The following is a 27,481-nucleotide window of genomic DNA, read 5'->3' on the forward strand; positions in this document are numbered from 1 at the left end:
GAATTGTTTTCTTGCCATAACTGCAATGACAGAGGCTGCCGCTTAGTGTATTCACCAGAGATTGTGATAATGAAAGATTTAAATGTTCAGATTTGAGTTCCAGGAAACAAATATTACCCCTTGAACAAGGTATATAACATGGGTTTTCCAAGAACTTCATTAGTCTGAATTGCTAACTGAATATATTCTATCTATAACAAAATGACAGACCAATCAACGTCCTCCGGCCTCTCAGCAGGCCTGTGACAGGCTGCGCAGCTCCCAGTGGCTCACAGGGACAGAGCATGTTCTTAATATAGCGTGCTCACCTGACCTAAGCCCACGCCGGTCAAAAGCGTAGAATTGATCTATGAATATAAATGAAAAATGCTATTTAGAAAATAATACATGGAGTATGACATAGTGTGCAGAAGAAAAAAAACTGCTTGCACCATTTCCACCCATAGACAGTGGAAAGAGTAAAAAAGATTCCAGAACTGCTTTCACGATACTGCCATCTCCTGGCAATGCGTGGTATTACATTTTCCACGTCCAGTTTTTGTCATCAAAAATGCGTTTTCCTGTTGCACCAGCTGAAAACCATTTGCTATGATTTGTGCGTGATTATACTAAAGCTAGCTGATTTAGAATACAGGTAGATCTGAAAATGAATATTTTTAATGAACTCATGCATCATACTGACCAAGATAAATCCACTTGGGGCACTCTGTCTGGCTTCAGCGTTACCACGGATACATGAACGTGTAGGTTGGTCATCTGCTCTGAGCTCTGGACTCTCTCCCTGAGTCCAGCTAAAACTGTGCTGCTGTTGCCCAAGACTGTCTGTGAGCCCCTTAATAAATGGCTTTTTCCTTTAGTATTCCTACCTCAGTCAACATTTATAAAAATCTACCTAAGTAAGTAAGTCCACCTACTAACCAGCACTACTTGAATGAGAGAGTGTGGCCTTCTGCATTTGAACACTTGAACTTTGGACCTGGTTTGTTTGTAAGGATAAAATTCAGGGACTTGTTGTTACGCAACATCTGTGCAGCAATTGTGCAACTTGGGGATAATGGAATGCAGAAGATCTGTGAGCCGTAATTCCCTTCATTCAGTTCAGCTCTCCATGGTACTAACAGAGTTCTGGGCTCATGTTATTGTCATTGACACCACCAATCACTTGCCTACAGTAGCTAAATCGAGGAGCAGCTGCAGTTCAGACCTTAAACATCCTGCCATGCACTGCAGTCTAACTATGCTTGATTTACATTTTGTGGGCGTCTCTTTGCGTTGTTCAGGCACTCACTTACACCATAGAAACCTCTTCTGCATGTGCATAACTTACACAAAAGCTTGCCTGGGTCATGTTGAAAGACAGCATCACATTGCCACTGGATCATTGTTGACCCAAGCATTATAGTGGGAGAAGAAGCCACATCTACCCCCTAACTTCCACGTAAGGTTATTTATAAACCTCGTAAATAAGTATGCAGTTATTCCTGCGCTTTGTTATCTTATTTATTTAACTGGGTGAACATCAGCCACAGCAGGGAGTCAAACATAAGAAAAGAATAAGCATTTCCTCATTCATCAAGTGCCCTTTTAATGTGAAAGGCGCTAATGATGTCATTGGGACTGAAACCGTACTTCTGATATGTCGAGCTCACAGCCAATCAAAAACAACTTAGCTGTCTAGAATAGCTATCTCTCAGCAAAACCCATCGGCATTGGTAAAAATTACATAGATATACAAAGTTATCATTATTCTCAGTTGTCATTATACTTCTTAATTATTTAACCAACATTTTTTGTAAATACATTTTTAGAAGTATTTGTTTTTCAGATGACTTTTGTTAAGTACTCTTCCTGTACTCCGCTTTCGGTATAGCGCGCAATTATGAGTGCAGCAGGACTGTAGTGCACCTGTATCAGAGGCTTGCTGGTCTGCTCCCACATCTGCTTACTCAGCACTTTCTGACAAACTATGCGTGTCACACATGTGTTTCTTTCAGTGTTTCTAACCGTATGTAATAGTAATTCCATTACCACTGAACATCTCATATATATATATATTCTATTTAATTCCATTTTGTTGAACGCACAGTATATTTATCCAGCATGTAAACCTCTCTGCTTCCTTCCTAATTTCTTCAACCAGCAAAACTCCAGATCTGTGTCCATAATGTTGGTTTAGACTGGGACAGAGAGGTATTTAACTGATGACATGTTCATTTCTGTATGCAGGCCATAAAACTGCAAAATGCCAGTTTATGCCAAAACTATGCTGCCTGGCAAAGGGTGCAACCCCCCCCCCCCCCACACACACACACACACCCATACAAGCAGTTTTAAAAGATTGAGGGACAAAGGGCTTAGACTATGAATGAGAAACAGAGACTGTGTTGGGGGCGGAAAATGAAAAAGGATGAGGTGAAGCCGAAAGAGAGTCAGCTGCAGAATTCTGGAATCCATGCAAAAAATTCATCATCACTGCCTGTGAATGAGATGATTGTAAGGAAACAGGAAACAGGCAAAACTCAGTGGAGGAATCGGGGGAGGGGCAAGGGTTCAAAGGCAGCTGCAGAGGCCGGAATGTACCATTATAGTAACTCTGCAGTGGAGCCGCCGTCACACAGACGAGGCAAAATGGGCGGATAGACAGAAGAACTGAACACTACTTATCTGTGCTTTGACAAAATCAATCAATCATGTCATGGAAAAAAACAGGACAGATATGAATAGAAATACTGGTGTAGTTTTTACGACTTGTATTACGATAAAAATATGCATGTTTTTACAAAAAATAAGTACGGGTATAAATGAAAACATTGTAAAGTTGTATTACATTAAGTATACTGAATTTGAAGATGTTTGGATATTTTCATGGATACGGTCCACACATACGGCTTTCCTCAGTTGATGTCGGAAGGTGCGTTGTTGATAAGGGTGGACGGAGTATTCTCCATGAGAGACTGCAAGAAAGGAACACATGGGTAACCACAGGTTATTTTAGGGAAAGGAGCATGTCAGATCATCTGCATTCTCAAATTCATAGTAAATAGTGGGCATTTGCCTGCTAAATGCTTATGAAAAATGTTGAGCAAACAGGCTAGGCTTTTAAAAAATACAAGCTGTTTTGATCTAAGGGTTTCATAAATTCTTGGGTTGTCCAGGGAAATAAACAGCAGACCGCATTCCTGTCTGTCACGTTCTCTCACCGCATACTCAGTGGAAGTGAATCTCTCCTTGTACAGAAAGAATGAAAGAGTGGATGAAATAACAGCCTGAACGACGGTGAAAACAAGAAGGCAGGACTTCACGCCTCTGCTGAAGGCCTGGGGAGAAAAAAGATACACAGAGGTTCATCAAGCTGAAAGCAACACACTGTGTGGTCCTGCCAGGAAGAGGAGCTGACATTTTCCAGATAGACATGCACAGACACCATGCAGGCAGCACGGATAGCGCAGACACAACACAGTGCAGCACAGATGCATTATCCAAAGAAACAGCAAAGCAGGAGAAAGACATGCACAGACACAGTGCAGACAGCACAGACACAGCACAGGGCAGAACAGACATATTATCCAATAGGAGTAGGAGGTGGAGGAGAATATGCCCAGACACCATGGAGACAGTGCAGATAGCGCAGGCACCATGCAGACAGCGCAGATACAGCATAGAGCAACGTAAACACATTATCAAATGAGAGGGAAGAGTAGAAGTAGGAAAAAAAATATGTGCAGACACCATGCAGACAGGGCAGACAGCACAGATATAACACAGTGCAGCACAGATGCATAATCCAAAGAAACAGCAAAGCAGGAGACGGACATGCACAGACACGGTGCAGACAGTGCAGACAGCACAGACACAACAAAGAGCAGCACAGACATATTATCCAAAGAGAGGGAAGAGCAGGAGGAGGTTTACATGGTACAACACAGCGCAGATGAAGCGCAGACATAGCGCAGATGCAGTGCAGACATGGTGCAGACACGTTGCAGACATGATTCAGTGACAGCACAGACACAGGAAATGAACCCACTTTGGCATAATGCTGCGCCCCACACGGGGCTGCTGAGCTGCTGATGGAACAGTCCGTGTCTTGGTTGTTATGGAGGTCGATGGAGTAGAAAATGAGGGCAAGGGTGGATGTCAGTACAGCCACCAGGGACACTAGCAAGCAGACTCGGAGCTAGGAAAATGAAAAGGGAAGCCAGAGACATCAGAACATGCTTAGCGGAGGTAGAACACGCGGCTTCCTCAGCAAAAAACATCACTGAACTCACCGAGTTCATACTGCCCAGCTTTCCGGTTTCTATGGCAACTGCTCCAGCCACTATGAACTGCAGCACAGGAATAAGCAAAATAAATGTCTGTATATGTGTTGATATTGAATGACTCACAAATGTTTGTTAAGTTTAAAGTGTAGTTTAGGCCAATATCACATGACAATATGCTTATGTTCTAATTGTAATCTAATTGTATTAATCATTGCGGCTATATTATATAAGAACCCTAAGACGATGGATCTGTTGTGTTTTTGTTCAGTAATGTCTGAGAAGTGCATGGACACTAACATGCAAGAGTGTGCTAGACAATGAAGCCATCCTTCTGTTTTCCTGGTGCGGTCAGACTGGATTATTATTGGTTGAATAATTTGATTTGAAAAGCAGCCAGAAAGACCTTCTGCGGTGTTATTAGTAAAAAAAATACACCTCCAATTGCTTGAAATCTTGATGCATTGGACATTTGCACCTATCTGAAATCAACCAGCGACCAGAAGATGGTGTTAGCGAGAAGCGACGTGTCAGTTGTTACCACAATGGCGCTCCACCAAGGCACACCAAAGGTCATGACCTCTGTGTATTCAGTGAGGTGCAGAGGCAGGGAGTAGCTGATGACCATCAAGCCCAGCATCACCTGGGAGACCTACAGCAGAGCAGCAAGAGGCAGGCCTATGCAGTCACACCGCTCATTACCCAACTCACATTTTCAGTCTGCACTTTTGGGTTTCCGTTATACAAAAAAGTAACAGCATTTTCTGTAATCACTTCAGATCCAAGCGGTCTTACTACAGCCTTCTGAAACAAGAAAATCTGAATGTTTACTCGTTCAAACAAAATGTTTTTTTCTTTTGCCTCCCCAAATAAATGTGCATTTATTAGGTTAAGACATGAATAGCTTTTTATATTAAACATGTCTGCCATCGCTTCCCTAGCAAAGATTCAGCCCCTAATCCGTTCATCTCTAAGTACACCCCTGACTGGCAGGATACAAATAAGTAACAAATCGGCCAGAGACGGTGACCGGAGTGATATCTGACCCCAAGGACTTTGGATTCCACTTTCTGCAGGCGGTCTCTCAGCTTCTGCTGCCTCTCCCGCAGCTTGTCCGCGCTGTGGTCTGTCACCGTCACCGACAGGTTCCTAGACACCGTCAGATCCATCGCTTCTTATGTAGGACGGAGGAGACAGCAGGGACTCTCACTGACTGTTAAGGGATCGAGCTTATTACTGAAGTTATATTTAGAGGTTTATTTATGCATGAATATTTCCTTACATAATGTAAACATGTAACTGTTTACGGTACGAGTGTGGTTTAGTGTGGATGTTTACGCAGCCATATATCATTAAAAAATGTTTCTTACAAGACTTACCAACCTATGCGGTAAAATAAATAATCTAGCGGCAAAGTCGTTTTATAAAGAAGTTGCAATTGGCGAGATCTAAGAGGAACTAAGGTGCCGAGATGATGCTAAGAAAAAAGTCAAATAACAGATTCGGTTTAAACGACGTACATAAAGCCGAAAGACGCGAAATAAAGAAAAAGGCGTACCGGAGCTTTCTGGCCCAACAACGCAAAAAAAGCTCAGCTTCTTCTTACGGATCCCGCAAAAAACACCCAGTGGACTGATGTAGGCTCGCAGGAAATGTGATCAGTTTCGCAACTCTGCTCTGGCCAGTGTTTTGCGGCCCATCCCCATCCATCCCCTCCCCTTTCTCTGGGGTAACACAACAAAAGGGGCACGTACTGTACCGAGCAGCTCCCCTCTGTCTGCCTTTTTCATGATCCGCCGCAGTCGAAGGGACCGACTCTTTCTGCTCATAAAGGTTGGTCAGCCGTTGTGTGTATGTACCTCGAATGCACTTGTGATAAATCATCAAATAGGTTAAAATCGGACTATGTTAGAATGTGATGCAACGCAACATTCATTTGTTAATTTCCTACAAACATCATTTAGTTATCTTGTCAGTTTTAGAAAAGGTAAAAGTACTTCACCAATACTACTACGAATTCATAATGGTACGAAAGTTAACGAGTTTTTTATGCTTTACGCAAAACTTTGGACAGGAGACAGGATTGCCATTTATCAGAGTTATGTAATGTGGACGAAAATTGTTATTTTCGTGTAACATGCCATCATTTAGGTCCCGAGGTGGGACACACTTAATAGCGCTGTGTTTGGATAGTAATCACTTTTCCACGTTTTCCCCCAAGCTTCGTTGTACTGACAGCAGTAAAGTCTCTCCACAGCCCTCTTTGGCCGCAAATTGTCCACTAGATCATTCCTCTAAGTCCCGCAAACCTCCAATCCCGCTCCGGATAAAGCTCTCCTCCCTCCGGCTGGGTGCCCGAGCTCATCTTCAGGCAAGTTAGTATCCCGCTTAGTCCAGATTGCTGGTCATGTTATATATGTATATATTATACTCATTTTAGGAGTTCATATGAGATGCATGAAGTGTAACATGACATAAAAATAACATCAGACTATACATCTCCCACCTCTGCTAAATGCTGTTACATGACGAAAAATACATATTTCTCAGGAAAAAAAAAACAACATTATGGTTGTGGGAAATATTTATACGAAACAAACTCTACAGTTTAAAGTCACCAAATCTTTTAATCAGATTAGAAAATGGCGAGGGTGCCTCCTTGCTTACAAAATAATGGTGGTATGTTGAATTTCAGTTACCTATAACAAATTATCGATTTTATTTCAGTTATCCAACAAAGTAAACGCCATTTTATTGCGCTCACTGTCGTTGGGAGAACGTTTATTAATATTGTAGGGTGTTTGGTTTATTTGGGTGAACCAAGACAGAACCGTCTATTAGGTCAAGAAACTGTTTATATATACGTCAAGAAAGCCTTTTTCTTGCAGGATGGTGTCTCCCCATTTAGAGAACATACGGACGGCGTCTCCGAAGCTATACCAGCCCTTTCTGTTCTGGGACACGGAGGCCATAGCGGTAAGCGGTCATTGCCACGGCCATCTGAACCGTACCCGCGTGCTCCCGAGTTACGTCATGTTTTTATACATAACCAATCAATTTTCATGCCTATCCAATATAAAATACTTCTTTTGGGTGAAAAAACCCTCACATAAAATAATAAAGTTTTCGTAGCAGACTTAAGTTTTTATTACCACTACCATATTTGAGTATGTTTTTTATAAGTAATCAAACTTCATTTGACAGGGGAATGACAAGACATTCAGATATAATTATAATAGTAATAAAGATTAACGCAAAGCTTTAATTTAAGAATCTACATTAAGAATGGGTGCTTTGGCGAAAAAAGAGGTTGATAACGGTGAACAAAAGGTGTAATGAAAAAAATACGGCTGAATATTGTGCGTTATTTTGTTCTTCGCCTTCGCGCCCTTGACGCGGCGTTTTCATCATTTCTCCAGGTGGGGGCGGTGTTGCTGGGGCTGTTCCATTTACTTCTGGCTGTGCCGCTCTATTACTTAGACCTCAGCCTGCCCATGCTCTACCTCCTTCCCCTGTGTGTTGGCTGTATGGTACTGTAACCAAAAATATTTTAAAACTATGTTATCATTATTGAATAAATAATTTCTGATGAGTAATCGATACTATCAGTGACTGATACTATTGCTTCATATCCATAGTCAGGGTATAAGTTTCAAAGTTTCACACTCCTGCTGACGCTTAACCAGATGCTTAACTTGAATTGTAGATGCATGTATATAGTTTCCTAAGAGAGAGACCATGTATTTCTTTTCAGTTTGTGACAGCTGGGTCTCTTACAGTTGCCTGCGAAAAATCCCCCAATAAATCACTCGTAAGTACATTCCAGCTTGAATTATTCTGCTGTCAGATTTATACAGTAAAAATGATCATAATGACAATTATTACAAGAATTCCCTAGTTTACATCACTCAACCACCCCCCCCCTCCCAATGTCATTGTCTCTCTCAGCTGAAGAGCTGTGCATATACTAATGTGGCTGGTGTAATGGGGGCTTTGAGTGCCATCTGTGTCTACGGCCCATCCCTGGCATATCTGCCCCCCAAGAGGAACTGCAATATCACAGAATTTGATGATTATGGATTCACAAACTGTGCAGACGAGATACTGCTTGTGAGTATCCGCCGTTCCGCCGCATACTTCCCGATCACTCTTTACACCGTTGCAGTTCCGCAGTACTCCTGCAGTGCCATGTGGCTGTAGGACTCTAAACCAGGGGTTTCCACAGCAAACCCAGGCGGAGCCCTACAGTCTAAAGGGCAGCTGACCAACACCTGAAAGTCTGAGCATTTGTCGCCTGTAATGTGTCTGTCAGCATCTGCACTACACCATTCCAGACTATAACTGCTGTCTCCCTCTCATTTCAGGATTTCTTTACAGGTATCGCAAGCCTGCTCTTTTTTTACGATCTGGTGGCTCTTGTGCTTCACACTCTCCTTTCATTTTCTGCACTGAAAGGCCTGAAAAATACTCAGTCCCATTAAAGAATGGATTCATTAGCACAACACTGTCTGAGAAACGTGTATATACAGCTCTGGAAAAAATGAAGAGACAATATAGTAATATTTTCAGTGTCAGGCATACTGTAACCTTCTGCCAGCAGATCCAGGATCAAACCACGGTTTAAAAATGCAGATATTTTTTTTACATTTAGAATGGTCACATTTTTTTTCCAGAGCTGTATAATCAGAACTTGTACATAAAGATGTAGATCAGCAACACTATTATCAAATGTCAAAGATCAACACTGTCAGTTGGCAGATGCTCCTCTAAGTCTATTTAGTATTTGATCTAGACCTGAATAATCTTCTGTTCCAAAATGAGTGAGAACCTGTAGACATTTCCTCTTGTATGATTTTGTTATGGTTTTATTTAGTACCCTGTAATATGATTCACATTTGCCATAATCCTCTTTATAGGATCTCAACTGTGAACTGTATCCCGTTGTGTTTTTTTTCTTGTATCTTAAACTTTTAAAGAACGTTTTATACAATTTATCATGTCTTCTGACCTATATTTTCATTTATTATGCTGTATGTTTGTTATATCATGTGTACGATTAAAACATAAATATATTGTTCTGAAAACTGGCAGTCAGTGAAAATGCTTGGAAAATGTTACTAAAAACTGTCGAGAAGTTTTCTTATAATTCAAAATTAATACCATGTCATGATATTCCTTTAGCGTGGAATTATACATGCAAGTGACTGTATCTTTGCAATCCTTTCAACTTTTACTGAATCATTTTGCAATGTATATATTCTACGTCTTTTTCTGTCCGGTTATTGTTTACCTTTATGTGGCAAATCCCCATCACACCCGTGTTTGCGTAACGCACCAGTCACGTGCATGGAGTTTCCCCTTAAACCGGTGGCGCTGCAGACCGTACCATTGCTTTAACTCGAAACAGATTATACTACAGTGTAATCAACATTTTATGGCTTATTATATTATATATACACTAAATAATTCCACGGCACTTATGTAGTTTAGATATGTTTTAATATCAATATAGGCGCGGTTTCATAAAGAGCAAGCACACCCCCGCACGTCTAGATAATTGGTTCACCCAAAATGGCCGCTGGTTTCTGTCAGTCTCAAGTGAAACTTTTCGGAAAACGAGGAACAGCTTGACGGAACCAAAGCGCAATTGAGGCTCCAAGCTGTGTTTACCCGGGTTGGTTATGACTTAGTCGTCGACGGGTAGCAGCGTGGAGAGCTGGTGCTGATCCGCTCGGTGAGCCCTGTTAAGTTAGCCGGCGCCCGCTTTGTGAAGCCCGTCGGAGCTCGGCACAGCGCTAGCCGCTCGGCTAACACCGCATTTCGGACGCATACTTTCTCTTTGTTTGGACCGTTTTCGGCTCGGTTCCATCTCTCAGCAGGATCGCTCTGTCATTCCCGTGAATGTCAGTCAACGTGGACCCACATTCAGTGCGTCTGATTTGATAGCCCAACGTGAGTATTGTTTCGCTCCGGTACCAATCTTTCCGATCGGCTGTATAAAACTATCGCTGTCATCATAATTAAAAATCTGTCATCGTAACCCTGAATCTACAAGCACAATCTTAAATCAATTATCATAACCCTTAATCTTCATCACAACCTTAACCCCAAATCTATCATCATAATCCTAAATGTATCTTTATAATCGCAGATCTTTCACCATCATCTTAACCCTAAATATATCATGATAACCTCAAATCTACAATCAGAGCCCTAACCATAGCCGCACTATGACCATTTCTGTCCCGGCACAGGCAGTTTAGAAACTCCGCCCTGTGAAAGTGGGGCCGCCGCAGCCTGCTGTGTCTTTCCCAGCGCCGGTAAGTAGCTTCATCGGTTCCTAATAATGGATACTAGCTGTAAATGCCTAATTTCTGTTGAATGCACTCTGTCTCCTGTATTTTATTTTTCTGTTACATCACTATTACGGCCATAATAAATAGTATAGTAGTTTAATCAGCGATTTGTTGTTAGTGTGAGAGTTTTATTCTGAGGTTGAATTTTTACTTTTTGGGACAGAGATCAGCTGTCTGTGTAAATGTACTCATCGCAGCTCATGTGTCCCTGATTCAGGTTGATGGAAAAGCTTCAGCACCTTAGCCAGGCAGAGCTGCAGGATTTACTGGATGATGCAGACCGTGTCCAGTCACTGGCTTTGGAGTCCGATGAGGTACCCACTGTAAAAAAAAATCTTTAGAGGGGGCTTTGTTGTGTGCAATGGGCACTCTTATCTTCAGACAGTATGGAATCTTTTAATGTGATTCAGTTGTTTAAATGGCTTAAATTGCATATAAAATCAGTGACACTAAAATGGACTGAATTTCTATTCAGTTAAAAAAAAGAACTTTATTCCCAAGACGCATTTAAGAAAGTTCCTGAGAATATCACAAATATTTTAAAGAACCACGGTCACTTGTCAGTCGTTTGGAGCTTCAGGTTTTGTAAACCCCAGTGAAGACTCAGGTCCTGATTTGTTCGGGTCACCTTACATTAATTTTCATGATACCTGTCCTCACACGCAGATTTAAATTTACAGTAAAATAAAAAAAAAAAATACTGGACCAATTTCACTTTCTTTTTTGAAAAGTGTTTTTCATAGTCAGCATTATGTCAGCCAGATGCTGAACTTAGATCTCCAGCTATTTGCCCGGTGTGTTTGCTACCAGTGCAGAGAAACAGCCCCACAACATTACCGGTCTACAGCACAGTGATGTCGGCTGCCTTTCTGCACTATTGTGACACGTTTTGCTCCAAAGCACTTCTGCCATTTGTTGCCAGAAAGCTGTTTCATACTTTTCTGACAACAGAACCCAGACTCAGTCAAGATTTGTTGTGAGTTTTATTAATGTGTACGGACTGATGCGTATGGGTTGATGTCGGCAGATGCATTCTGTTGGTAGTGGTAGTTTTACAGATTCGTGAACCAGGGTGTAGTCAGTTTCTGCCAATCCATAGCTGTCTAAAATTGTGCAGTTCACTGTGCATGAGGGGCATCTGCTTCTGGGTAGGAACATCCCAGCTGTAGCCATTTTAAAATCCTTAATTATTGCCCTAATATCAGCAGTCTTCAGGGAGGGAGCTGCTTTCACTGTCGTTTTTAGTAAATTTTTCTCTTGAAAAATTATACCTGAATTCACGTTTCGATTTATCTCATTTTGAGTATAAGATGAGGCTGATTTTTTTTTTATGGTCGTCTTTGCTTATCTTAATTCAGGAAGCGCAGTACAAATTTCAGTATGCAGTTGCAAGAAAAGTATGTGAACCCTTTGGAATTACCTGGATTTGTGCGTTAATTATTAATATAACGGGGTTTCTTCATCTAAGTCACAAATATAGACAAACACAATCTAATTAAACCAATAACACACAATTTTTTTTATACTTTATTGAGCATATCGAGGAAATATCCTCAGTGCAGGCAAGAAAACAAGTGAACCTTTAAGTCAGGGGTGGGCAATCTTATCTGCAAAGGGCCGGAATACGTGCAGGTTTTTGTGGCAACCTTTAGGTCAGCTGTTCAAAACCGGGTGTGAGGACTCTTCAGCCAATATGTCCTGTAATTAGTAATCTAATTAGGGAGTGTCAGAGAAAACCTGCATACACTATAAATGGAGGAAAATCAGGACTGTCGCTAGTCTCACTAGGAGTGGGCTATGTCTGTTAAGATCACTTCAAGACTTCAATGGGTAATACCGCAAAAGTGAGAAGAACCCAAGGGTAACTGTACAGAAGACTCTACAAACACCTTTGTTCCAGTGTCCACTATTAGAACAACGCTGCACGAGAATGGTATTCATGGAAGGATACCATAAAAGAAAACCCTGCTGTGGAATATTGGCATCGCAGCCTGTCTCAAGTGACAAAGAACACTTAGATGTTCCACAACATGTCCGGGAAAATGTTTTATGGACCAATGAGGAAAATGTGGAACTTCTTAGGCCAAACATGCAACGCTATGTTTGGAGGGGAAAAAAAGCATGCTCGACACTGCACACCAACATCAAAGCCTCATTGAGAGTGTGACATGGTGGAGGGGGATCATTGAGGGAACGAGGAATTCAAAAGTGTATCAAAATATTTTACAGCAGAATGGAGGGGCAGCAGTTCATGACCTCAAGCCTAAGAAACGTTGGATGATCCAAAGAGACAAGGACCCTAAACACACAACTAAATCAAACTGAAGAATGGTTAAAAAAAAGATAAGAAAAATGTCAGAGTCCTGTGTCCATATTTATAAAGCATCTCAGAGTAGGAAAATGGTTATAAGTGGCCCAAAAGTCTCAATTTTGGTCTTGCTTTTAGGGTCGAGCATTTTATTAATGCTCCTATCGTTGAAAAGTACTCCTAACTCTGCCAGGATTTAGGAGAGCTTGAGAGCTGTCCAGACCCGTTAGGAGATCCTAGAAGATACATAGACAGGAGCACACAATCTGAGAATGGAGAAGAGATGTTGGCTCGACAGGAATTGTAGAGTATTTGCTACCATCCTTGTATGCAGTGCAACTGTATGGAGTCACTAGGAAAACATGGGAGGAGAAAAAAAGTAATGGAAGAAAAAGAATAAGTCTTTTTGCGAGATCTCGCAATACCTTAGCACTACTATTAATAACTGCACTGTTTCAGTTCAAAGTACAAAGGATAGATTTAATGGATTAGTAAGTATAAAACACACAACACAGATATTACCAGTAAAGTGTGCTTAAGCATTAAACTGTGGGAGACAATGTACACCATTTAACTTGTATAATCTATATAACTTATATATTTCTAAATATTTATTAATCACACTTTGTACATTCGCCATCAGTGACTGTGAGATAGCTATTGAATGTGAAGTGCACTTGCAAGCATTGAAATATTAATTAAAATTTGCCCAAACGGATATCTGTGAAACTGTCTGTCGCTCACTTACCGTCACTGGTAGTGATTGGGAACAATTAAATTATTAATAATCAGTAATAATTAATCAATAATCTCTAAATACATCTTCAAGTGAGAGCACCAGGGAGGTATTCCCAAAAGCAGCCTTAGCAGGGAAACAGGAAGTGACATCAGTAAAAACAGGAAGTCATGTTAATATACAGAGTCATGTGTCAGTTTATTGGGGTCCTGATTCTCTTTTCAATGGATGGTATGTTTATCATGTTGTTTTCAATGATGAGCGGACAAAATTAATATATAAAAATGATGGAATTACCTGGACGGCAGGCTAATTTGCATTCTGGCCACATCTCAAGATCTGTTACACTGTTAGTTTTAAATTTAGATTTCCAGCTGTAATATCATTCAGCAAAAGCAATCAATGACTCTTTGTTTTCCAGATTTCTTTATACTCTACATTGACATTATTATTATTATTATTATTATTATTATTATTATTATTATTATTATTATTATATGCCAGTAGTTTAGCAGTGATATGATAAACCTACAATATGTCATTTTTATTATCAGTTTGAGGCCAAGGGTGTTCTAAACATGAAAAGCCATTCATTCTCAAACTCCTCACTGACAGTGGCTGTAAGACGCTTCATAGCTGCTTCTCACGTCCTGCTCTGACGTAGGATAAATTCTTATCATAGTGAGATGTTTAGTGCAATTCCTGGGAGTGATTCTGAGAAGCTTTATATATACGGGCACTGACCTTAACCCTATCCAGATGCTTTGACGTGACCTGAAGAGGGCTGTGCGAGTTAATCCTCATTTTTGTGTAGATGTATAACTACAGGAAATATTTGGTGCAGGTATGTGCTGATAAAGGGGGTTGCAGTCAAAGTGCAGGTGGTTAAAGTCAAAGTTTCAGTTGGTTTTTATAGCCTACACTGCTGATGTTTACTCAATGTGCTCAAAAGACATAACATTTCATCTGTTTGAGATTTTAGTTAGTGTTTGTCTATAATTGTGACTTAGGTGAAGATCAGACCACATTTTGCTAGTCAGGCTTAGGAGTTGTGTGACGCTGGACGGTCAGGTCCGTTCATGCAGATTATGTTTACATTGTGGGGAACGTTTAATTAAAAACTTATTTTGACATTGTGGGGACTGTTTTTCAGGTCCCCACAAAGATCTTTGAATGCAATCAAAAATGCCAAACGTCTCGTATTTTGTGAGTTCTCACCATAGACATGAATGGAGAGTCCCAACAAAGATATAATTACAAACCTGTGTGTGTGTGGGTGTCTCTGTGTGTGGGTGTCTCTGTGTGTGGGTGTCTCTCTGTGTGGTTGTGTCTGTGTGTGGGTGTGTCTGTGTGTGGGTGTGTCTGTGTGTGGATGTGTGCCTCTGTCCTGTCCAGGTGCAAAATGCCCAGCTGGAGAGGGAGATGGCGCTTGCCTCAAACCGCAGCCTGGCCGAGCAGAACCTGGAGCTGAAGCCCCAGCTGCAGCAGGGCAGGCAGCGGCTGGTGGAGCGTTACGTGGAGCTGGAGCGTGTGAGGGCTGCATACCAGCAGCACTGCTGTCACAGAGGTGCGACTGCCAAGGGAGGCTGGGAGGGTGGGCGACTGGGACACTTGGCAAGTCACTTAAAAATATTAGAATTGTTCTGGTGTTTTTGGTTGAAAACATCTTAGAAAATTGTAGCAAAATTAGCATGTTATTGGGATCCTAGAGGGAGGTGGTGGTATTATTTTAAAACAATCCCTGCCCCCCACCCACAGATCAAATAGCAGGACAGGTGTCTCCCGAGGGACTCTTCCTCCAGTTGCAGACAGAGGGCGCCAACACTGAGACTGAATCTGAGGTGAGTCAGACAAGTGTCTACTTGTACTGTGCATAATAAACAAAGGGTGGTACGTAGCAGCAAGAAAGCAAGAGGAAGCTCCTATTCACACACATCTCTCTGTTATGTGAAATGCATCACATTCTAGTGGTGTGCATCTATCTCTAGGTGATGTAGGTCTGTCTCTTTAAGAGCACCTTTAATATGCTAATTGTGTGTGCTGGCCCCTCCCCTAGGCTCTGGCCGATGACTTCCTCAGTGGTTCTCTCCCCCTGGAGTCCTTCCTGGATCGCTTCCTCTCGCTCCGTTCACTGGCCCACAGGCGTCGGGTGCGAATGGAGAAGCTGCAGGAGCTCCTACGGCCGAAGCGGGAGGGAAGCAGTGAGCTGACAGGCCCTGGTCCCGGGCTGATGACATCACAGCCATGCGCCAAGCCGGAGGGGGCACCTGGGGTCCCGTCACCATGGCAGCCCCCGCTTCAGCAGCACAGTGACGTTGCTGCCTCAAATGGAAGTGGCAGCAGCTTTACCAGCGGGCCCCCGGCACAGGCGGGCCCTGGCTTGCATTACCCTCCCTACCCCGTTGCTCCTCCAAACTCACAGGTCGCAGTTGCACCTGCAGGCCCAACGAATCCAGCAGCACAGTTCCCCTCCTACCCCGGCCAGGGCCCAGCTCTGCCCCCTTTCGGGCTCTCGTCCTGCCCTTACCCGACGCATCCTGCATTCCCTGCCTCACCAGCTCCCCAATTTGGCCAGTATGGTGCTCCCCAGCCCCAGTACCCTGCTCCCTACCAGTTTCCTAGGTATGATTACCCGGCCGGGCCGAGTTTACCTCCCCCCCAACCCCCCATGGGCAGGTCCGGCTTTGTCCCCCAGCCCTACTCATAAGTCCGCTGCTCTGCACACAGTCCTGCTCCCGTATCCGTCACTCTCTGGGTTTTTTTCCGCGGCTCGGCTCGCAGTCTGGATCCGGGCTTTTGGCAGTAGGGGAGGTTCTGTTAGTCATCGTGGTTGTTGAGTGTGACCCAGGGGACGCTGCTGTGTGCCGCCGCCTTTGAGGTCCACTGTAGGTTTGTTAGCGTATCTTCTGCACCCCCTCCCCCCGCTAATGGTCCGGCTTTGTGCGCCCCAACTCCCGTTTTCAAACACTGCAGCTCGACAGTGATAGAAGTGGCCGGTGCACAGTGAGGAGAATGTGCCACTGCGTGCCGGAGCGTGTCAGGGCGTATCAGGGTGTATTGGGGCGTGTCGGAGCATGTCAGCTCTCTCTGCACTTTACCAATGAACGTTTCCCAAGATAATCCTTCCTAAGCTCACTGTATGCCTGTTGCCCTCGCCGTCTGCCCCCCTGTCAACTTGTGATCAGTGTGACACACTGATTTTATTACCCTCTCTGTCTGCCCCAGCCCTTTTTCCCGCTCCCCGCCCCATCTGTTACCCCTGCTGTCCCTGCCACTCGTTACCCTCGTCCCCCTCCCCGTTTGTTACCCCTATCATCCGCCCTGGCCCTTTTTCCCACCCCTCGCCCCGTCTGTCTCCTCCTAGCCTCGCTGGTTTTCTTGGGATTTTTTGCTTCATCTCCTCACATTACAGCCTCATTAAAGCACCATTGAACTTTGTATAAAATATGAGACTATCAGTAATTTGTATGAAAATGATCTAAATGAAGGGAAATGTTACAGATGTTGTTTAATCTTGAATCCATGTGGAAGGAATTTGATTTGTTATGTGTCAGGGTGCTAAGATGGTGTTTGACGTTTAGATGGCATTAACACTTCCTAATGAGAAACAAGTTGAATCTTGATCTGCTATTGACTGTAACCTGTTCAGTTTGTGTGGATATTAAACACTGAAGCAGTCACCTGTCAGCCTGCATGTTCTCACTGCTTTCTCTCACATATTTGCTGAGGTTAATCTTTTATTTGTGCACAATCCCTGCCAGCCACCAGCCTTACTGTGCTTGGTGATCGTGCCTCACATACACACAGAAAGTGAATATACTCATAAAGTTGGGGGTGTGCAAAGCTGGTATGCAAGAACACACACATCCCCGATAGAGATCAGTGGTCATAGTTAGTAGGACACCTGTGCCTTTATGTCAAAAAAGATCTGAAAGTGCATGTATTCTGTACACTTTTGACTTGGGCTGCACCATATATATTGTTTCAGTATCATCATTGTGATGTGCGCATGCACAATAATTGCAGGATGTGCGAAGTAAGGCGAATTAAACATGTCATGCTATAACTTTTTTGCTGCTTAAAACAAATGGAAAACTCACACGGTTCTCATTTTCCATGACTTGCATGATGTGTTTTACTCCAATTTAAGGGTTTTTAGTTACATGGAGTTTGTTTCTAGTGAGTGACTTTGCAGGCTCTTCAAGCACAGCACATCACCAATCGCAGTCGTTCTTAGAGTTGCGCAATGTGCAATATTAATATTGATATCGCATGTTATACACATGCAGTTCTCATATCGCAAAGAGTACGATAGTCAGCTGGATTAAGACAAGTTATACTAAATCATTTCCACTCTGTCTCAGGGAACAAAACCTTACAATGTCAATCATTTCTTTTACGCAATGGAGCATATGTTCAAAAAACAGTTTAAACTTTACTGCCGCTCCTTCTGCGTGAGCTCTGCATGCACTACTAATCATAATTTATTTTGGATAAATTTCATCACCTTTTTTGTTTTATAAATATCACAATGTTAATTGCAGAATCTCAAATATTGCATTATTTTTTTTCAATATCATGCAGGCCCTACTTGAGGTTTTTAAACATCCTCTCAGTCTGTCTTCACATAAAAAAATCCCGTTTCTTGTCACACTGATTTTAGTACATCCTAGCAGTGCGAAGTTAGCATGAAGGTGACACTGCGGATCCATGACATTCCCTCCGCCATATGCTTTGGATGATGTATTTTAAAACATAGGCCAATGTTTGCGTCAGGCTGTATTTTCACATCATCTTCGCGCTGTTTTCACCGTCGAAACATGGCAAACTTCTCAGACCGTCCCTGACCCCATTCAGAAGTGGGCGCTCCCTGCCTTTGGAAGCATATGTTGAGCCCAGAAAATGACATACAGCCAGCCTGACTGTTTTAGTCACCTATCACATTCTTAAAACAGGATGGCTCCTTGTTTGTTTGCCAAATTTATTTTGACTAGGTGCTTGTTATATATTTGCTTATTTTCACTGTTTTGTTGTGGAGCAACCGGACTCGTATAAATAAGGCAGCGTACACTCAAAGTATCTCTTTTCCTATTCATTTTCCCATCATACCATATGTTTGTGCCTTAAAGTGATGGCACATTATTCAACAGACCAATTATTTTAAATAGTAGGTGATATTGATAATAAAACAAATAACCAAATCATGACTAAAATCAAACACTGGCATCACTCTGAGAAAACCTGCAGAAATTCCAGCTTGCAGTGTGTCCATCCTTCCAATCCAGTATAGGATCTAGTTGAGCCTGGGCTCCATCCCAGGTAGCACAGATCACGAGGCTGGGAACACCCTGGACAGGATGCCAGTCCACCACAAGGTTATCGTGTCACATACAGGTACTTCACTGTTACACAGTGGCTGGTTTAAAGAATGACTGCAGATATGTGGAGTAGTTTTGTCAAATGAAATACTGTGTAAGCACATTAATAGATGTTTGCAGATGAGCATTTAGGATCAGATGTAGAGCTGGCGGCAGCAAAACATGGAAAGAGGGGGTGAGAGGTGATTCTGAAGAATAAAAAAAAAATTCATGTGAACAAAAGCAATAAGAAAAGGTGTGGAGACGTTCAAGAATGAAGGAGCTTGGTATCTGTGTGGAGAACAAGGAATAAGATGTGATGGAACAATGACAGTGATCATAAGAGGTAGGCAGTATTATTATAGTACAGTGTAGATAAAGGGCAGAGCGCACTGAGACAGGTGGGTTAGCCATGCAGTATTATTACAGTACAGTGTAGATACAGGGGCAGAGCGCACTGACACAGGCAGGTTAGTGTTACAGTATTATTACACAGAGAGGCACAATGTCACAGTGGGCTTGCATTCATAGTGGGGTACCGCAGGGTTCGATTTTAGGACCACTATTGTTCCTAATTTACATAAATGATATGGATACCAATATATACAGTAAACTGGTGAAATTTGCAGATGACACCAAGGTGGGTGATGTAGCAGATACTGAATTAGTGGCTCAGCAGCTACAGCGGGATCTTGATTTAATTAGTGACTGGGCCGATACCTGGCAGATGAAATTTAATGTCGATAAATGTAAGGTACTCCATCTAGGGAGCAGAAATATAAAGTACAGGTATTTCATGGGTGTCACTGAAATAAAGGTAGCTGATCATGAGAAAGACCTTGGTGTGTATGTTGATGCTTCCATGTCCCATTCTCGCCAGTGTGGGGAAGCAATAAAAAAGGCCAATAGGATGTTGGGGTATATCTCCAGGTGTGTGGAGTTTAAGTCAAGGGAGGTAATGCTAAGATTATACAATTCCTTGGTGAGACCTCACCTAGAATATTGTGTGCAGGTTTGGTCACCATATCTTAAAAAGGACATTGTGGCCTTAGAAAAGGTGCAGCGTAGGGCCACAAAAATGATTCCTGGTCTTAGAGGAATGTCATACGAGGAACGGTTACTTGAGCTAAATCTGTTCAGTCTCAAGCAAAGGAGACTGAGGGGGGACATGATCCAGGTATATAAGATTCTAACAGGTTTGGATGCTGTTCAACCAAATAGTTACTTCAGCATTAGTTTAAATACACGAACTCGTGGCCATAGGTGGAAATTAGCGGGAGAACATTTCAAGCTGGATTTAAGGAAGCACTTCTTTACACAGCGTGTAGTCAGAGTATGGAATAGCCTTCCTGATAATGTAGTGCAAGCTGAATCCTTGGGTTCCTTTAAATCAGAGCTAGATAAGATTTTAACGACTCTGAGCTATTAGTTTAGTTCTCCCCAAGCGAGCTTGATGGGCCGAATGGCCTCCTCTCGTTTGTATAGTTCTTATGTTCTTATGTTCTTATTACAGAATAGTGTAGATACATGGGCAGAGCGCACTGACACAGGCAGGTTAGTGTTACAGTATTATTACAGAACAGTGTAGATACAGGGGCTGAGCGCACTGACACAGACAGGATGGGGTTACAGTATTATTACAGAACAGTGTAGATACAGGGGCTGAGTGCACTGACACAGACAGGTTAGGGTTACAGTATTATTACAGAACAGTGTAGATACAGGGGCTGAGTGCACTGACACAGACAGGTTAGGGTTACAGTATCATTAAAGTACAGTGTAGATACAGGGGCTGAGCGTACTGACACAGGTGGGTTAGGGTTACAGTATTATTACACAACAGTGTAGATACAGGGGCTGAGCGCACTGACACAGACAGGTTGGGGTTACAGTATTATTACAGAACAGTGTAGATACAGGGGCTGAGCGCACTGACACAGACAGGTTAGGGTTACAGTATTATTACAGAACAGTGTAGATACAGGGGCTGAGCGTACTGACACAGGTGGGTTAGGGTTACAGTATTATTACACAACAGTGTAGATACAGTGGCTGAGCGCACTGACACAGACAGGTTAGGGTTACAGTATCATTAAAGTACAGTGTAGATACAGGGGCTAAGCGCACTGACACAGACAGGTTAGGGTTACAGTAGTATTACACAACAGTGTAGATACAGGGGCTGAGCGCACTGACACAGACAGGTTAGGGTTACAGTATCATAAAAGTACAGTGTAGATACAGGGGCTAAGCGCACTGACACAGACAGGTTAGGGTTACAGTATTATTACACAACAGTGTAGATACAGGGGCTGAGCGCACTGACACAGACAGGTTAGGGTTACAGTATCATTAAAGTACAGTGTAGATACAGGGGCTGAGCGCACTGACACAGACAGGTTAGGGTTACAGTATCATTAAAGTACAGTGTAGATACAGGGGCTGAGCGCACTGACGCAGGCGGGTTAGGGTTACAGTATTATTACACAACAGTGTAGATACAGGGGCTGAGCGCACTGACACAGACAGGTTAGGGTTACAGTATTATTACACAACAGTGTAGATACAGGGGCTGAGCGCACTGACACAGACAGGTTAGGGTTACAGTATTATTACACAACAGTGTAGATACAGGGGCTGAGCGCACTGACACAGACAGGTTAGGGTTACAGTATCATTAAAGTACAGTGTAGATACAGGGGCTAAGCGCACTGACACAGACAGGTTAGGGTTACAGTAGTATTACACAACAGTGTAGATACAGGGGCTGAGCGCACTGACACAGACAGGTTAGGGTTACAGTATCATAAAAGTACAGTGTAGATACAGGGGCTAAGCGCACTGACACAGACAGGTTAGGGTTACAGTATTATTACACAACAGTGTAGATACAGGGGCTGAGCGCACTGACACAGACAGGTTAGGGTTACAGTATCATTAAAGTACAGTGTAGATACAGGGGCTGAGCGCACTGACGCAGGCGGGTTAGGGTTACAGTATTATTACACAACAGTGTAGATACAGGGGCTGAGCGCACTGACACAGACAGGTTAGGGTTACAGTATCATAAAAGTACAGTGTAGATACAGGGGCTAAGCGCACTGACACAGACAGGTTAGGGTTACAGTATTATTACGCAACAGTGTAGATACAGGGGCTGAGCGCACTGACACAGACAGGTTAGGGTTACAGTATCATTAAAGTACAGTGTAGATACAGGGGCTGAGCGTACTGACACAGGTGGGTTAGGGTTACAGTATTATTACACAACAGTGTAGATACAGGGGCTGAGCGCACTGACACAGACAGGTTAGGGTTACAGTATTATTACACAACAGTGTAGATACAGGGGCTGAGCGCACTGACACAGACAGGTTAGGGTTACAGTATCATTAAAGTACAGTGTAGATACAGGGGCTGAGCGCACTGACGCAGGCGGGTTAGGGTTACAGTATTATTACACAACAGTGTAGATACAGGGGCTGAGCGCACTGACACAGACAGGTTAGGGTTACAGTATTATTACGCAACAGTGTAGATACAGGGGCTGAGTGCACTGACACAGACAGGTTAGGGTTACAGTATCATTAAAGTACAGTGTAGATACAGGGGCTGAGCGTACTGACACAGGTGGGTTAGGGTTACAGTATTATTACAATACAGTATTATGACTTGGTTTAAGAAACACCAATCTGACGAATTAGTAGATCCCAGCCTCTGATTGGTTCCCTTACTCCTACCTACTTACTCATTTCTCTACTTACTATTTTAAAATGTTTCTGCAACACACTTTGATGTACGGAAGCTTTGCTGTAGGCACTGAAAGGGGGAGGGAGAGGAAGAGAAAGTTTTACACGTCTCTGTGTTTCCTGGACCTTCAGTTCTGTTCACATGGTTTCCCAAACCGTCTCCTTTTCCCTTTCTGAGATTCTGTTTGGAGGGTAAGAAATGATTGGACTTACTTTTTGTGTGTTGAGTATGTAGTATTCTACATAATGACTGTTGATGTAATACTGACCAAGGTGTAATGGCAGTGACAGTAACAAGGAGTGCTTTCCACTCATATCCTTTTATTTGCTTAGCATGACTTTCTAATTTTTGTAATGATCATCATGAGACCAGATAATGGGTTTTAATTTTCATTTTAATTATCATCTCAGTAAATTTTTACTATTCTCCTTTACCAAATTTTTTAATCAATTAACCAGAAACTTGCAGGTCTCTCCCTGTTGACTGTCAAAATTATCGAAAAGTCAGAAACACAGATAGATAAAGTACTGCGACCTTGATGGTCAACATAGTCACACACTCACACACATACACTCATGTATACAAAGCAGAGTCTGAACTAAATATTAATAATAAATCTTTCAGCTTTTTCTGCAATGGACAAAATGGCTGTCTCTCTTCTGACTCTGTTCCTCATAGCTGTCGGTGAGTGAAATTCTCTTGAAAAAATTAAAAACTATTTTATTCATGTCAGAGGACACTGTTACTCCAGGAATATATCTGGTTCAGCTAACAATAAGTGCAACCTTCACCACTGCAAGCTAACTTGTTTTTCACTGACAATTGATAATTAGTGAAGGTAATGACGTTAGTCGGCCCCGTTAGCAGTTTAGCATATCGGAGGATACAACCTGAATGTTCAGCTGGTGCAAGGCTACTTTTGTGATCCTTTTAGGTATAAGGAACAAACGTTTGCTACTGATGCTTTGATATGAGTAGCCATACTCTTTATCTATGTTTTTCTTGACTGAAGTTTCTCTGCTGTGAAAATCTGCTATTATAAAATACATTTGGTAACGCTTTGCATTAACTGCACCTTCACAATGCGTTTATACTGCATCCATAAAACATTCAGTACACCTTCATAATATATTCATTAAGTATACAGAAATCATTCATAAATATCAAGCATGTATATACCTTTACATCCTAACATCTCTTAACAGCTGTAATATACATTAATAACAAACATTATATAATAATAACAACAAACATTATAATTGTATAATCATGTAATGTTTCTTATTAATGTATATTAAAGCTGTTAAGGAATGTTAGGATGTCATGTGTACTTGCATGCTGCTTATGTTCTATGAATGCGATATGAATGCATTATGATGGTGCACTGAATGTTCTATGAATGCGTTATGAATGCATTATGATGGTGCACTGAATGTTCTATGAATGCGTTATGAATGCATTATGATGGTGCACTGAATGTTCTATGAATGCATTATGAATGCATTATGATGGTGCACTGAATGTTCTATGAATACATAATGAAGTTACACTTAATGTAAAGCGTTACCATACATTTTATTGAAAATGATGTAGAACAGCAAGTAAAGCTCACTGTTAATGTTATAATATGTCATTACTCTTGCATCATCCCTCACTATGTTTCAGTGACAAGGACAGACGTTTCTCCGGTGATGAGTACGACTTCAAACCTGACCACAGACGCAGCATTATCCTCCACTTCCTCACCTACATCTCATCCTGTGATCAACACTACTTGCCCTGTTCTGCAGTGCCAAGGCAAGTCTGTGGAATGGACCAGTTTGTTGCAATATAAGTTTGCTTGTGAAGTTGAAAGTACTGTGTTGAGAAACCTTATAAGGTTTCTCTATTAAAATCTCAGCCTTTATGATGGTGCCCTATGTTCTCTCTGTCTTCAGCTGGCCCTGAGCATAAACAGCTGGCAGTATTCAAGGTCTTCACAGTGCTGCTCTGCGCCCTGCTGCTCCTGGCCTTTGGACCCAGGGCCTACAAGGCCGTCCTGAAGAGAAGTAGGTGCCTAAAATGTGCCTGACTATAAATGTGCGGCATTGTTTTGTGTGGCATACCTAAGCACCCCCCTCCTCAACAGTCTCCGACCGCAGGAAAGACAGATGGATTGGACCCATGCAGAGTCAAAGCGGTGAGTCACAGTGTCACTAAGCTGGAGGGGAACCAGTGACTCACTGTTTATCTACTAATTTTGGAGTTTTTTTTTTCCAGACACCATGGAATAGTTACCCCATGTCTCTCCATCTGTCTTTCATGCTATCTCTTGTCATTCTTTCCACACCTCTCACTCTCTCGTTCTTTGTCCTTCTCAGTGTCTTTTCACAGAGCGCAGGCTGCAGTGCATCCCAGTGACAATGCACAGCAGCGGCACTCATGCCTCGGTGAGACTTACAAAAACGCATAATGTGGCTACAGGCATCCATGGTGCAACCCTCTGAACCTGGCTGATTACCAGTTGCTCTGTCATAAATATACAGAAGTTAAGACTTGTGTATGATACCACTTGTTTCAATCCCCTGATGAAATCCCTGTTTTGTGTTCTGTTCTGTGTTGGGTCTGGATTTCCTTTTTAATTTTCAGGATTTGAACATTTGAAAATGAATAATAGTCCTTCCTCAAAGCAAAATAGCAACTGTACCTCATGCAACTAAATCCTGGTCTTTATCACTTTCTTCTTTGGTGCAACATCCATGTCATTCTTAATGGTTATTTAATGCTTCAGGGCATATTGTGTATTATACTTTGTATTGTGTTCTGTGATTTTTCTGTAATGCTGTTTCTCTTTCAATAAATCTTTGATTGGAATAGAATTTTTCAGAAATTTGTCAGATATTTCCCTCAAAAAAACAGCAGTGAATCCGAGGGAGGTGCCTGAATGAGTAGTGAGGCATGAAGGAGTAGTGCAATATTAAAGAGTAGTGAGGCATGAAGGAATAATGCATGAAGAAGTAGTGAGGCATGAAGGAGTAGTGCATGAATGAGTAGTGAGGCATGAAGGAGTAGTGCTTACATGTGGCTTCCTGTACTGTATTCCTGTACTGTATTCTGCTGACTTCCTGTTATTTTGATCGCTTTACCCATATTTACCCACAATCCCATTACAGTCTTTTTTTCTCATCTTTCATTTTTTGGGGGGGAGAGGTGATAGTACATAATAACAGTACAAATGAAACAAACAGCCTGCATTAAAAACAACTCAGTGACAAACACAGACACATAGATCATGATAAATGACACAACAGCAGTGAAGGGGTTGCTGCTTTGCTGTGCTGATACACTAAGTCTGATTGTTTTGCAGTTTAAGAGCAGCCAAACTTTTTGATAAAGAGCCTGTATCTGACGCACAAAACATTGACATTAAGGTTTATGTCTGTGTGCATTTGTTCCCGTGCTGTTTATGAGGTCAAGCTTAGAAATGAAATCCCCACAAGGAAATGTGTACCATCAGGGACAGGTCATTGCTAGTGCGGATTAACTAACATTGCGAGAGCAATGGCAGGGAATACATAAATTGAGAGGCTGAGCAGAGAAGCTGAAGCTGGCTACACAAAGCAGGGGATCCGAAAACAGGAAAATACGAAAAAGCGCGTATGAATAGTGTGTGTCAGCAGCGCACATGGTAGTGCCAGGGCTGCCAGCTGTGATGAGAGGAGGGAGAGGAAGACGAGAAAGGAGCAGAGTGGCACGCAGCTATGAAATGTAATGCCCCAGATTGACACTAAGCTGCCGTTTCGAGGACAGTGTTCCTAAGCTGTGGGTTGTTATGGGTATCAGAGCTGTGTCATGGAGCCAGGGATAAACCAGAGGTTTCAGTTCATATTGTGACAACTCTCTGAACCCCCTACAGTATCTTCCCAAGTCAGAGCCGGCATCGATGAATACTTCAGCAGGGAAACGTGCCCGATTTTAGTACATTCCTCACAAAATGTGAAGGAGGAGGATGAAGTGTTAGCAGGGCGACTGCCAGATCTCTGTGTCAACCTCACAAAATATGAACAGCGGGTGGAGGAGGGGGGAAGAAACATCGAGGCCACAGAATATATTGATTATCTGACAGAGCAGCCGGTCACTAATGGGCGTGCTGTAGAAACACAGAGATTTCGGATGGGGCAGGAGGGCTCGAGGCGGGATCACTCTCTGTGTGGCATGAGGAAATCCCTGTGTTCAGAGCGGAGAAAGCAGAGCGGGACGTCCGGGTGAAGGGAAGATGAGAGGGGCAATTATATATAAATAACCGATGAATATTTTTAAGGAAGTTGGTTCGGCACTAGGTGAGTATATTGTGTTATTACGCTAAAAAGTGATATTTTTTTTAAATACCAGCAATTATTGGTATGTAATATTAATACTTTATGTTTGCGTAGCTCCTGTTCCAGTACTGCTTACTCTTGTACTGGGACATTCATTGGAAGCGCAGCCTAGCTGCACTTATGCCTATTCGCCTCCTCGAACAGCATGTATATTTGTGATGTGACATTTGCATCACTTAGTACATAGCTTTGAACCACATGTTAACATTAAATGTAATAATTTTATATCATATTAACTATTTATTGGTTTTAAACTGTTTTGAATCATTTTTTTTTGTTTTGTCTTCACAGTACGTTTCAGTTTTTATAAAAAATAGTTTAAAAAAATTTAATCGATTCCATTTTTTTTCTCTT

The 27,481-nt window shown here is 42.3% G+C and overlaps 4 protein-coding genes across 11 annotated transcripts; 3 read left to right on the forward strand and 1 right to left on the reverse strand.

The window, feature by feature from the left end:
* Positions 1–2,735: 2,735 nt before the first annotated feature.
* On the reverse strand, positions 2,736–5,953 carry tmem176 (transmembrane protein 176). 3 transcript variants are annotated; one of them, XM_048996404.1, is made up of 7 exons: positions 5,821–5,953; positions 5,309–5,436; positions 4,804–4,914; positions 4,272–4,328; positions 4,028–4,177; positions 3,201–3,317; positions 2,736–2,954 (listed from the first exon to the last, which is right to left on the reverse strand). In XM_048996404.1, the coding sequence occupies exons 2-7, from the start codon at positions 5,429–5,431 to the stop codon at positions 2,895–2,897; spliced, it is 618 nt and encodes a 205-aa protein (XP_048852361.1). In that variant the 5' UTR covers positions 5,432–5,436; positions 5,821–5,953; the 3' UTR covers positions 2,736–2,894. The 3 variants fall into 3 exon arrangements, with proteins under 3 accessions (XP_048852361.1, XP_048852359.1, XP_048852362.1); XM_048996402.1 differs by having other exon boundaries at positions 5,309–5,475; positions 5,821–5,946; XM_048996405.1 differs by having other exon boundaries at positions 5,309–5,433; positions 5,821–5,915.
* A 4-nt stretch (positions 5,954–5,957) lies between these two features.
* On the forward strand, positions 5,958–9,346 carry si:dkey-9i23.16 (uncharacterized protein LOC571915 homolog). 5 transcript variants are annotated; one of them, XM_048996408.1, is made up of 7 exons: positions 5,958–6,095; positions 6,520–6,637; positions 7,151–7,238; positions 7,682–7,792; positions 8,017–8,073; positions 8,211–8,372; positions 8,627–9,346. In XM_048996408.1, the coding sequence occupies exons 3-7, from the start codon at positions 7,152–7,154 to the stop codon at positions 8,741–8,743; spliced, it is 534 nt and encodes a 177-aa protein (XP_048852365.1). In that variant the 5' UTR covers positions 5,958–6,095; positions 6,520–6,637; position 7,151; the 3' UTR covers positions 8,744–9,346. The 5 variants fall into 5 exon arrangements, with proteins under 5 accessions (XP_048852365.1, XP_048852363.1, XP_048852367.1 ...); XM_048996406.1 differs by having other exon boundaries at positions 6,520–6,633; XM_048996410.1 differs by having other exon boundaries at positions 5,961–6,095; positions 6,484–6,637.
* A 363-nt stretch (positions 9,347–9,709) lies between these two features.
* Positions 9,710–17,349, forward strand: vps37c (VPS37C subunit of ESCRT-I). The gene is made up of 6 exons (XM_048996376.1): positions 9,710–10,214; positions 10,517–10,582; positions 10,836–10,932; positions 15,058–15,229; positions 15,421–15,503; positions 15,719–17,349. The coding sequence occupies exons 3-6, from the start codon at positions 10,840–10,842 to the stop codon at positions 16,367–16,369; spliced, it is 999 nt and encodes a 332-aa protein (XP_048852333.1). The 5' UTR covers positions 9,710–10,214; positions 10,517–10,582; positions 10,836–10,839; the 3' UTR covers positions 16,370–17,349.
* Positions 17,350–22,816: 5,467 nt separating this feature from the next.
* LOC125720673 (uncharacterized) lies at positions 22,817–25,627 on the forward strand. Of its 2 annotated transcripts, none has more exons than XM_048996412.1 (6): positions 22,817–22,960; positions 23,394–23,453; positions 24,435–24,566; positions 24,707–24,817; positions 24,898–24,948; positions 25,029–25,627. In XM_048996412.1, the coding sequence occupies exons 2-6, from the start codon at positions 23,405–23,407 to the stop codon at positions 25,040–25,042; spliced, it is 357 nt and encodes a 118-aa protein (XP_048852369.1). In that variant the 5' UTR covers positions 22,817–22,960; positions 23,394–23,404; the 3' UTR covers positions 25,043–25,627. The 2 variants fall into 2 exon arrangements, with proteins under 2 accessions (XP_048852369.1, XP_048852368.1); XM_048996411.1 differs by having other exon boundaries at positions 22,818–22,960; positions 25,130–25,627.
* The last annotated feature ends 1,854 nt before the right edge of the window (positions 25,628–27,481 follow it).

The sequence above is a fragment of the Brienomyrus brachyistius genome, chromosome 25 (assembly GCF_023856365.1).
Source record: "Brienomyrus brachyistius isolate T26 chromosome 25, BBRACH_0.4, whole genome shotgun sequence".
Classification (NCBI taxonomy): Eukaryota; Metazoa; Chordata; class Actinopteri; order Osteoglossiformes; family Mormyridae; genus Brienomyrus; species Brienomyrus brachyistius.

Bases quoted from the DNA above. Each gene is read 5' to 3' on its own strand.
- vps37c (XM_048996376.1), top strand. From the start codon at position 10,840: ATGGAAAAGCTTCAGCACCTTAGCCAGGCAGAGCTGCAGGATTTACTG. The intron at 10,933-15,057 runs GTACCCACTGTA...TGTCCTGTCCAG, and splicing joins TGGCTTTGGAGTCCGATGAG to GTGCAAAATGCCCAGCTGGA. The intron at 15,504-15,718 runs GTGAGTCAGACA...CCCCTCCCCTAG, and splicing joins ACACTGAGACTGAATCTGAG to GCTCTGGCCGATGACTTCCT.
- si:dkey-9i23.16 (XM_048996408.1), top strand. From the start codon at position 7,152: ATGGTGTCTCCCCATTTAGAGAACATACGGACGGCGTCTCCGAAGCTA. The intron at 7,239-7,681 runs GTAAGCGGTCAT...TCATTTCTCCAG, and splicing joins GGGACACGGAGGCCATAGCG to GTGGGGGCGGTGTTGCTGGG. The intron at 8,373-8,626 runs GTGAGTATCCGC...CTCTCATTTCAG, and splicing joins GTGCAGACGAGATACTGCTT to GATTTCTTTACAGGTATCGC.
- LOC125720673 (XM_048996411.1), top strand. From the start codon at position 23,405: ATGGACAAAATGGCTGTCTCTCTTCTGACTCTGTTCCTCATAGCTGTC. The intron at 24,567-24,706 runs GCAAGTCTGTGG...CTCTGTCTTCAG, and splicing joins CCCTGTTCTGCAGTGCCAAG to CTGGCCCTGAGCATAAACAG. The intron at 24,818-24,897 runs GTAGGTGCCTAA...CCTCCTCAACAG, and splicing joins CAAGGCCGTCCTGAAGAGAA to TCTCCGACCGCAGGAAAGAC.
- tmem176 (XM_048996404.1), bottom strand. From the start codon at position 5,431: ATGGATCTGACGGTGTCTAGGAACCTGTCGGTGACGGTGACAGACCAC. The intron at 4,329-4,803 runs GTAACAACTGAC...CCTGTGCTGCAG, and splicing joins CTTGGTGGAGCGCCATTGTG to TTCATAGTGGCTGGAGCAGT. The intron at 4,178-4,271 runs GTGAGTTCAGTG...TCATTTTCCTAG, and splicing joins AGCTGGGCAGTATGAACTCG to CTCCGAGTCTGCTTGCTAGT.